An 11415-nucleotide genomic window follows, 5' to 3' on the forward strand; every position below is an offset into this window, starting at 1 on the left:
GTCTCTCAGAAGTATTTAGGCAGTTATCTTTCCTCCAGGCAGATGACTTTCTCTGGCTGGCTGCCTTGCTTGAGTGCTTTGCATAATTCGATCTCGCTCTCCACCTTCAATGTAAATGTAGTATTTAACCTAAACAAAAATATGTTGTGCTTCCTGGAACGGAGACTTCGAGATGAATACCCATAATTATAGGTTTGGTTTATTACAGTGCAGTGGGAGCAAACACATGCCCAAATGTGTCTGATGCTTCAACTCTTGCAGACATGGTTTGTGACATCTACAGCCACATGTGACATATGAACCGTTTGAAGTCTGTGAAGAGGGATTTGGGAGGAAGAAATATAATTCGGGACCATTGAAGGAAGTCTTTTTGGTGCAGTGGATGAGTTTGAAGGATCTGTGAATGCAGAAATCCCCTCTCTGCCCTCAGACTCATGGGAAAACAGGCATTCGTGGCTTAAGAATATAAACTCTCACACCATTAAAACAGGCACAGATGTGATTTAATAAAAACATGAGTATCTTTGTTGTAAGATCTTTGTGATCTGACTGGAATGTAAAAAATAAAGTGGTTTTAAATGTATGTTGAATGATGTCGTTGGGCTATGGGATAAGTGTTTGTGGTAGAATTCTCAAAAATATGACCTCAGTCTGTTATTAATGTGGAAGGAATAAAAGGATTTGTATCATCTTGCAATAACATTTACATCTCTGTTGTGGACCTCCCATTTATGTGGAGGAATTCTTTGATCGGAAGCAATACAAGTCTTCATAATGTATTAAGTCATCTAGAGAAAGAAACCAAGCTTCATTTCAAGGCTTTTTCCATTTTTATGTGGCACGTATTATTGTTTTAGACTATGAAGAGCACATTACATTTTTTTTCTTTTAACCTTTTCAATGAGACCAGACCAGAATCATTAAAGATTTCAGAGCAAACATGACCTGAAAACTGACATTTTTAAAATTCTACCAAAAGATTTTACTTATCTACTCCTCTCTCTCTCTCTCTCTCTCTCTCTCTGTATATATATATATATATATATATATATATATATATATATATATATATATATACACGTTTTCATTACCCTTATATTCCAGGCCTCAAACACCGTGACTATATAGTGTGTTGAAAGGCCGGTAGTGAGGAAATTTTTTTTCCCATGGCAATTGATGTAGAATAATAAATGATGTGCGAGTGAGACTAAACTTTCAAGTGTGTTTCATTAATACAACAAGCAACACAGAACGGGTCAATGCCAGCACTCAAAACCCACGAGGGGGCGAGTTTGTTTTGCTTGCATGCTTCAGTGACAGATCACAACAGTTTTGACAGAGTAAGAGACACTGGCCTCTGAACATTTGCGGTCTGGCAATGATTTTACACCAAATGATTGATGCAAGTCTTCTGTGTTGCTCTAAAGTAGTAAGTGGGGTCCTTTTTGACGTTTACAGTAGATGTTGTTGAAAGGGATAATTCACCAAAAAATGAAAATTATGTTATTGTATACTCGCTGGAAGGGAATGTTTTTAAAAATGACATCAGTGCCCAATCACCATCTACATTAATTGTGGCTGCAAAAAGGCACCATAAAAGTATGATAAATGTGGTCTACATTAATCATATGATACATTTGTGTGAGAGACATACTAAAATTAAAGTTTTTGTATGATTTGTAGGTTTTAATTTCGAGGTGAACTACCCTCTGAAATCTAAAATATGAAGTGTGTCAGCTGAAAGAAAACAACAATGCAGGAAGGCTTCTTAGCGAATATGCTGCTTTATTCAAAAGCTGAAGGGTGAATTACCAATGGTAACATTATCAGGATTGCGATCCCTGAGAGGACAACATTTGAACAAACAAATCCAGATACTGGAATATAAATTACAGCCATTAGCGAAATTCAGAGTACTTAAAAAAAACATTTTGGAGGAATCATCAGAACAAGGTCTGATCCATAGGTGACCAAATTGCATATATCTAAACAATTATGTACAAATACAATAGTTTTAAAATGGCACAGTACATAAATACTGCTTTAAAGTGAAATATACATGCTCACCCAATATGGGTCATTCCCATAGAGGAACTGAAACTCTTAGGATCACTGTTGTTGCTCATGTAAAGCTCTCACTTAACATGTTTTGTATAGTTGGAATAGTGATGCCCAACTGTCAGCTTGTGAAGAAATGGCTCTTAGCCAGAACACTCTGTGCAAAAGGGATCAGAGAACTCAGTTCTGTGCTATAAACACATCTTAAACTTTAGCTGCCATCTGTTTTAACAATGTACATTGCGTTGACAGTGGCCCTGGTGCCAATTCAAAACGTTAACTGCATAAAGTGACTGCTAGGAGACACTTTACTTGAGCAAGCAACAGTTAATTAAAACCAAGCTGTGCAACTCCCACATAAAGTACGTCTTTGAGCAAAGCTAAAAATAAAAAAAGATAGTTATAACAATAATAAAACCTGCCAAAAGTATCATATCTCTTTGCCAAGATTGTGTGAATGCATTGGCATTAAATAATATAAAGATCTAAAAATTAGGGCACATCATACATTTTCACACAGCTTTAAGAGATAACCGTTCAATCACCATAAAATGTCCAGAGGATTTAGGGAGAAAAGTGCTCAATCCTCATACACCACAGATTAAAATAACCTGACAGCATATTTGGAAACTTTGCCTATTGCCAGCACAAAATGTCATAATAGCAATAATAATTATAATAACACTGACATCAAATAAATCAATTCGCAAAATAAAAAAAGGACCTTCATGTCATTAATTTTGTCCGGAGTCCTTTAGAACTAGATAATAAAGAACCCATTGTACTTATTTCCTTCAAATATTTTAAAGAATTCAACCACTAAATCAAACCTGAGGGAAAGAACATCCTGAACGGCATTTGGACAGAATAAAATATGAAGTATGCACTAAATTGCTAATTAGAATATAAAGCTGGCAAAAGGCTTGGGTATACTAGACAGTTACATTCTATGAGAATTGCAAATGAGTTACAAGCAACAGTAATCACATAAAGCACAATTGATTGCCTGTGAAACTTGGAGCTGAAAGCATCCTTCTGAAAGCCAGGCCCTTCATAATGTCTGAGTTGGACAGGAAGCTCAGGCACCAGGCAGGAAGGAACTGTTTAAAGGCGGGCCGCACAGCAGCCCAGTATAACCACAGAAGGCCGTGTGCCACTGCAGAGTAAATGCAGCAGCTACACGGCCTAATACCACACTGGTCCCTCATGCCTGTCAGATACCGAGGCAGTGAGGGACGAGGATACAACAGAGGAGCCGGTCACCCTAATTGGTAACCTGAGGAGGGCACCACGGAGTGTCTGGGTACACCAGACAGTGCACTGACTTAAACCTGAGAGAGAATCAAAAACAGACATTAGATTTGTACATGCACACAAATTCAGATGAAAGCAACAACTAAATATGATCTAGAATCGTCTTACCTGGATGGGTCCTCCTCAACGGAGAAAGCCCCTTTCATGTTGATGATATTCCTCTTGTTTTCAAACATTCCATAACTCAATGTTATCTAAACGAAATGATATGAAACACTGCATTAATAGAACTATACTTCATTTTACAGAGCTGAAATGTGCTTATATCAAGCTGTCACTGAAGTTGCTCACCTGTTTGTGTACTTCTGATTTGGACACCTGTTGCAGGTTCTCCAAGTGTGAGTGGAACAAGCTGCTTCGGGTCAAAGGGACCCCAAGAACTGACTCGATGATGTAGCCGATGGTACAGTCATCAGGAAGACGGATCTTCTCGGCTGTGTTCATGAAATGGCCACCACTGTCATAAAAAGAGTAAGGTAAGTCAACATAAAGTCTACTATCATCTTAAAACATTGAAAATGCTAGTAGATGGCGCATTAGGATAGTTGTGGGTTTTTTTCACCTTGCCCAAGGGCTCATCTTCAAAGCTAGCCCACGGCTGACACAGAATCCTGCACCTCCCGTAGCAAACCAGAAATTGACAGGTCTCTGCAATGGAGAAACAAAAACATCAGTTTCTATTCTTAAGGCTCCTTTTCATTTTTACATTCACTGTGTGTGTGTATATATGTGTAAAAAATGAGAATATTTTGGACCACCTACCATCTTGTTGTCCCCAAGTCTTTCTGTGGCCTCAATCGGCCTGTCCAGGCTGGGTTTACCAATGTACATGTCCTGAGTGTGAGGGTAGTTGGACAGCAACTTCACCAATGTCTTTGTGTTCACATAGTTGTCATCATCCACATGACAGAACCACCTACACAAGCCAGAGATATCATTAGAACATCTAATATGGCTTGCTTTGACACTAAAACAAGTATTTATAACATAAAAAATAATCATGCAATGCTTACTTTTTTCCAGACTCTATGTACTTGTCATACTCAACAGCCATCTTGCAGGACAGAGCCTGGCGACTGTGTGCAGCAGAGCAGTTGGTGTTGATAGCATGGCTTCCTGTGTGGACAAGAGGACGGATATATTGTCAATGCTCATGTAATTCTCCACTTATGTCTATCACTTGAGAAATGCCCATTATCTAAGAGGTCAGGTGACTCTGCACGTGCCCTAATAACATCTTTCCCCAAGAGCCGTCTCCCTTTAGCTAAGCACAAGTTTTTTTAAGAGGATTAGAGGGGTGAGTCCAAACTATGTGCACATCAAATTTGGAATGTCGGTTTCTTTCTAGCACTGTGACTTCCACTTGAGGAAGCTGCACTCACCGATTTTCTTCTTCAGTTCCTCATCTTCGCCATCCGTGAAGATGTATGTCTGCAAAAACAAGACAAAGCCTGGTTAGCTCTATCAACGGAGTCCCACAAGTTCATCAATGAATCACTGAACTAGAGCAAAGACGAAACAGGAATGTGCGTGTTCCAAACTGGAATCATGTGTCTTGGAGAGCTATTTATTCCAAGCGGACATTGTCTGGGTTTCACGCCATGGAAAACTCAGCAAGTTAAACAAGCCAAACTCTACCCGCCAAAATAAAGGCCCCTTGTTCTTGTTGTCAATCTCTCCATGGCAACTGCTCTGCACCCCAAAGCATCCCAGGCCCAGAACAAAGCGGGGAGCAGACCACCCCACTCAGCCCCAACACTCCACCCCCATTCCATTGACCCTGACCACCTCCCAAGTCTTTCCATTCCTCATCCCTCTATCCACTTCGGACATGTTAAAATGTCCCAAAAAGGAATGGCCAAATCATCTGGAAGAAAAGAAAGAAGCACCAGGTCCCATTCTCCCAGACATACTCCAACTGATGAGAATACATTCACACCAGTGTGCATTCACTGACGTCTGACCCCTCAGGGTTTTGTTAACATTAAAATAGAAGGGGTGGGATTAGGAGCTCATTGTGGAAGATAAGACAGAGCAGGTGCAAGGCAGCAGCCCGGCTCAAAGGAGCCACTGAGAAGACGCCGCCACACGCCTCAGACAGACTGATGAAAAGGCGGTGTGCCCCTGGCTATGCAATGCCATTAACCTGTTTGCTTTCCACCTCAGGTAAGACAGCACCTGCCACCCGCCGCCTTATCACAGCCACGTGTCTGAACAGATCAACCTGCCCACACCCAACTGGCCCTGAACATGTACACCTACGCTACAAAATTATCCTCTTTTGAGCTGTTTTGTGATCTTTATCTCAAGAGTGAATTTGTATTTTTTTTTGTTTTGTTTTTTTGCCTTTCAAATGCCAGCACACACACATGGACTCATTCCTCCTTTCACAGTCAAGTTTTTTTTTGATTGTTTAAACATTGCCAGATAATGTTTAATTGGTTTGCAGAACAAACTCTGAGACTGAGGCCCAAGGCGATGCTTGTTCAGGGAGGGCTGGCAGTTGGACCAGTAGAGAATCAGGGGCTGGTGCTGTCCGGTAGAGTTCTGCTGAAAGGACAGACTAATCACACAGGCAGCTGCCAAGGCAGAATGGGCACTGACAGAGAGAAACCTGATTAGCTGATTAGTGCATTACAATGTGTGTGTGTGTGTGTGGCCATACACCCCCCAACCATGCTCACACTTTCCCTATGCATAGAGACAATAAGGAGTGGGTAAAGCTGTCACTGGGTAAATCTTAAATATGGTTGCCTGGATTTGCATACAGCTGCAGTGGTTAACTAAAGAGAGGCCTCTCTTGCCATATGGCTTCTCGGTTTCCTTTTTATTGAAGATACTGTGAGCCAAAATGACCCTTCTGTGGTTTCTTTCATAAATGTCAGCTTCCCAGCGTTCTCGGCACACAAGAAAGGATGAGGTTTTTTGTTTTGTTGTTTGGAGTTCTGATGAGCGGGCAGAGATTGGTAAGACGTCCCACCCTGCCAAAGGAAGGTCTGGCATAGGGCAGGGTGAGCATGGAGCCTGGCTGTCTGTCTCCTTCTACCCGGGAAGGAAGTAGAGAGATGAGCCCTGCTCCCTCTACCTGTGCCAATAAGAGACCAGAAACTTGCACAGACTCGTACCACAATAGATCTACACTGTTTTCACTGTTGTCTTCAACCCGGAGAAACTACTGCAACAAACCATAAATCATTATACAGTTAAGTATTTCAGATAGAGATAATGAGGTTAGTCGTGGTATTTTATATGCATTGAGCAAGTGTGCATTCGATCTGAATGGCATTTGGTAGCTATCTGTGTAACTGGACACCAGATACCACAGCAGTGGCACAGACTGTTCTCTCATTGTTGTGAATTTCTCTCACTGGGGAAGCTGCATTGTTCCAGGGGGGGAACTTTTGAGAAACAGTGGAAGCCAGAATTTGCAGCATGAACAGTTAAAAATGGAGCAGATCTGACTGAAAATAATTGCACTATTCAAGAGTCCTGACTCATCAAGTCAAGACAATTACAAAGCATGTTTTAAATGATCAAAAACAAGTGCTCAGAAAGCAACTGAGCTCTAGAGATTTATTCTCTTAGAAAAATACTGATAATTCCAGTGTATTAACAAGGGTGGGGAAGCTTCTAGCTGACCGTGGCTAGCTCTAAACAAAGACAAGGCAGTTTCCCACCAAGAAGAGCCGCAGGCTGCCATGAGTGTCAACAGCAGGCACAGATTGGATCTGCTCTCAGTGTTTACATGTAAACAGCCCGAGACTGTAGGCTGTTCATTACCCCTCGATGCAGCACCTGAAGTAGGTAAGCGGGTTAGAAAGATCCTTCCTACACAAGTTTCTAACCCCTATGAACATGTTCACAGTGTCAGTCATGCATCATCTCACGTGACATTTGTGACAAAGTTCCCATGCCGTGGGTCTAACACTGCCTGGCCCATTGAAACTCTTGTGGCAAGCAGCCAAACAGTACACCGGAGTCCTTGGGATAATCCCTGGCCATTCAGATGACAATAACTGGGATTTAACATACTCAGGTGTTGCACAGATGAATGTAGAAATCATTTGAGAGCGGCTCTCCGTGTGCACATGTTGAGAATACGAGGATTCATATAGCTGGCATTAGAACTATCTTTTGTTCTTGTAGACCCAGCCACCTGGCACTCATTCTCCAGGAACTCCCCCCTGTATTCTGGTCTACGCTGGTCTTTTATGCCTGCGCTGCTCCCCACCAGCTGCTGCTATTAATCCCTGCTGTTAACTCTCTCCTCTGTGGGTTAGCTTCCATCAACTCCTGTACTGAGCAAACTTAGTCTTAGTTTTCAGTCTCCTGTAGTGGTCATATCAGTTTAACTGTATAGTGAAAGACAAATCTGAGCTGACTGAATGAGAGCAGAGGCTTAAGAGGTCTGATTTAAATTTTCACTTTCCACATGCCTCATTTTTCAGAGAAACGCCACAAACATCATGTTATTTGTACTGAGACCCTGCAAGTATATAAAAGTGTTGCTACAACTGTGACAAAAATAAAACCCCTCTTGTCTAAGCTGTGAGGGAAACTGATTGTGATAGACCCCCAAGGCCAATTAAACTGACTTTTGTAAAATGTATGAGCAACTACTCGGTGGTGGATAAAATCATTTTGACTGCTCTACACTTGCTTTTTTTTTGTGCTGGCTGCAAAAGAGGTCTGTTTTCTCAGAGCTGTATTTTCATACTGTGAGCCACTTGGCATGCTGCTGAAAAGCCTTCCCTTGCCTATAGATGCTCTCCCTTTGTGCCCCCCAGCATCTCCATAACGAAGACTCTGTTTTCCCACCACTTGGGTAGTTTGACCCAGCCCCTGCTCCAGATCCTCGGTTCCCATGGAGAGTGGGAGACAAGGGGCTGGCAAAGCTTTTCTTTCCCCCTTCAGAAAGATGCTTTGTTAGTGCTAAGAAGGGGACAGCTCTGAAGCCACTGCTGCGGTGCATCCTTAGCCCCAGCGTATTCACGGGGACACCCCAAACAATGGAGCAGGAGGGGAGAGAGGGGGAAACGTACAGCCACCCATCGCTCTGTGAGCAATACAGCAACTGCTACAGACAGCACTATGAATCTGAGTTCAATCATGTTTTTTTAATGTGCCAGGCAGATGTAAATGGATTTTTGGTCCCTTAATAACGATGTACAACATTTGTTTTGGTTTCGTAGTCCTGCTTGTAGATACACATTGTTAGAATTAATACTATAGATTGGTTGACAAATAGGTCTGGCCAACTTTTATTTATTAATTTTTTGATTGTTATGCAATAAAATACAACAAACTTACAACCATTAATATTGAAAAAATACAAATAATATTTAAAAATATCTGTAATAATATTGAATACTAAAATATTTAAGCTATATTTAAATGTATCCATTTACGGCGAATCAGTTAAACAGGCATAATCAGTATTGGTCCTGAAAACCAGTAGCTACTGATCCATCTCAATTTAAAACTGTTGAAGTTAACTACATTATAATTTAACAAAGACAGAAATGTAAAATGTAACTAGATTTAAAAAAAAAACTCGGATCATGAACTAAATTCATAGCTAAAAGGTGTTTTGAAGCGGAAAGAGTGCACACCATTAATCATTAATATCACGATCAATCTCATTTGTTTCCGGCTGGTAAAATATGTAACCAAGAGTGCAACAAGTTATCCAAACAGTTTGTATCCGTGCAAACAAACATACCTGCTGCATGTTTCTGGATACCCATGTGTCCAGCAGTAGATCAAGTCTGGACCGGTGAAACTTCTTAGTGGTCTTCACTGCGATGAAGATGTCATCCGCGCTGATGTCTTCAGCAGGCGGCGCGTCTGTCGTCGCTCCGGACGCCTCGCTGGGCTTTTCCGCATCCCTCCGTCTGCGGGTCAGCTTTGAAAAATAAGCAGAGAATCCTTTCTTTCCATTCTGCTCAGTCTGCGCTCCGTTATCAGCCTCTGATTCCCCCAGACTCTGGAGCGAGCGCAAGTCGGTTTCACTCCCGTTCTGCATCCCGTCCGTCTGAATCCGCTGATGCTGCAACAGAAATAACAGCAGCGCAAGACAGGTGACGGTCGCTCCAGCGAGGGAGAGCAAAGCTTTCCTGTCGTACGTTTTCAACATGTTTATCAAACTCTAAGAAAAGGACGCTCTCTTTGTGATATAAACGGCATTAATCTAAACCTCTATTAAATAGCCTACTCTATAAAAATAAAATAAAAAACTAGCGTGTCATCCGACTGTAACATATTAACGTTGAGTCTCCTCATTGAGACTCGGAGGGGTTTTTATAAACTGCCCACAGCATTGGTCACGCCCAGTGGGCGGGCATTGATGCCATTGTTGCTGTGGGAACCGCAGAGAGGCTGTCAATGGGAGGACGCGTTAAAGGACAGCAGGCGAGGGACAAAGAGGGGGAGGGGGGAGAGCACAAACAGGCGTAAACATTTTTAAAGTACATGCTCTTATTAAACAAACGATGTATGCAAGTGCTACATCACTGTTTATTGCATGTTTTTCATTATCAAGAGCAAGGCTAAAAAATATAATAATAATAATAATAATTTGTGTAATAATTTCATTCATTCATTCATTCACTGTAACATATAATTATTTTAAAGTGGCAACTTAGGATATATTTTTTAGTGAAAACACTGCTTGTCAGCCTATTACAAGTGTAACATATAATTTATTCATCTTAACATGATTCTAAGCATATAGGCCTATACAGAATTAATAAGTGGGTTCATATTTCCCACTAAATCCCAAAAAATATGATTATACTATAATAAATAAAAATAATAAAAGAAAATGGTAAGAACTGAAAAAGTAAGTTTATTGCTGTCTCATAGTAAATTACAGACTTAAAAAGTAAAAGTAACTTCATTGGGCTTTTTTAATCTCTTACATTGTATTATTTACGACTCTAAGATCTCATTAAAAAGTAACCATGACAATAAGTAAGTCAATGTAAATAAATGAACAGGTATATATATTTTTAACATAACCCCCCCCCCCCCCCCCCCCCCCAAATAAAAAATAAATTATATATATATATATATATATATATATATATATATATATATATATATATATATATATATATATATATATATATGCTAACCAGCCATTTCTCAGTGTTAACATTCAAAATCAAGCTCACAATGGTGGCGCGCTCCAGTCAATCCACGGCAGCAGACCTCGTGAGGCCTTCAAACAACTGCACGTTCCTTATACTCGCTTTAAAAAGGCGCCTCTTCTGCAGTGAAGAGCCTGTAGAGCTGGGAGCACGACCCTGACCATGACTTCCAGCTGACAGCTCAGCAACTGCTGATGACAGACTTAAATGCTTTAGATCCTACTTCTAGCCCTCTCAACAGCGTGCTTTAAAAAAAACCAGCACTTAGACACTACATTTAAGATCTCACTTCCAAGACAGGCTGAATAGCTGAGATGTACTTGAGTTTTGATAAAAGAGATAATTAGCACCCAAGAAATGGCCCATTTGCAACATATCACAAAAATTCTAACAAAAAGTTGTGCTCCTTCGGAAATTCTACAGGTCCATGACAAAGCACAAAGCTTCAAACTTTCCAGCGCTGCTAACAGACACACAGCATCTTTTGTTAATCTTTTGAAACACCCGACAAAAAAAAATGTGTTAAAACCTGTATAAGAAACCAGGCAGAGGCGTGAACCTCCCCGGCTCTGTTCTTTTGTAGGATCAGCACCCTTTTTTAGTCTGGAATGGAGGAACACACTGGCAGGCCCCTTGTCAGACTCCTTTGACAATCTTTGCAATAAAAAGCAGGACTAAACCACACAAAGTAAAAGTATCCCAGATTCATGCCAGTCAGCACTCCCCCCACCCCCCTCTGATGGATAACAAAAAAGGGGGGAAAAAACTTTTCTTCCAACCTCTCTTTCATTCTCAAAAAAAGACTCCCCAGTCTGCCCTCTTTACCACATCCTGGATCCTTCCCTGTCTGAAGACATTATCACTGAATTCAGTTAAATTAAATCTCCCATCC

General features: G+C 41.0%; 1 protein-coding gene across 1 annotated transcript; it reads right to left on the reverse strand.

Moving 5' to 3' along the window:
- Positions 1-1759: 1759 nt before the first annotated feature.
- LOC113050483 (beta-1,3-N-acetylglucosaminyltransferase lunatic fringe-like) lies at positions 1760-9655 on the reverse strand. Its single transcript, XM_026213473.1, has 8 exons — positions 9095-9655; positions 4755-4803; positions 4386-4488; positions 4135-4288; positions 3935-4020; positions 3664-3829; positions 3481-3566; positions 1760-3389 (listed from the first exon to the last, which is right to left on the reverse strand). The coding sequence occupies exons 1-8, from the start codon at positions 9506-9508 to the stop codon at positions 3323-3325; spliced, it is 1125 nt and encodes a 374-aa protein (XP_026069258.1). The 5' UTR covers positions 9509-9655; the 3' UTR covers positions 1760-3322.
- Between the last annotated feature and the right edge of the window lie 1760 nt (positions 9656-11415).

The sequence above is a fragment of the Carassius auratus genome, chromosome 3, assembly GCF_003368295.1.
Source record: "Carassius auratus strain Wakin chromosome 3, ASM336829v1, whole genome shotgun sequence".
Classification (NCBI taxonomy): domain Eukaryota; kingdom Metazoa; phylum Chordata; class Actinopteri; order Cypriniformes; family Cyprinidae; genus Carassius; species Carassius auratus.

Bases quoted from the DNA above. Each gene is read 5' to 3' on its own strand.
- LOC113050483 (XM_026213473.1), bottom strand. From the start codon at position 9,508: ATGTTGAAAACGTACGACAGGAAAGCTTTGCTCTCCCTCGCTGGAGCG. The intron at 4,804-9,094 runs GTATGTTTGTTT...TTGTTTTTGCAG, and splicing joins TATCCAGAAACATGCAGCAG to ACATACATCTTCACGGATGG. The intron at 4,289-4,385 runs GTAAGCATTGCA...TGGCTTGTGTAG, and splicing joins TACATAGAGTCTGGAAAAAA to GTGGTTCTGTCATGTGGATG.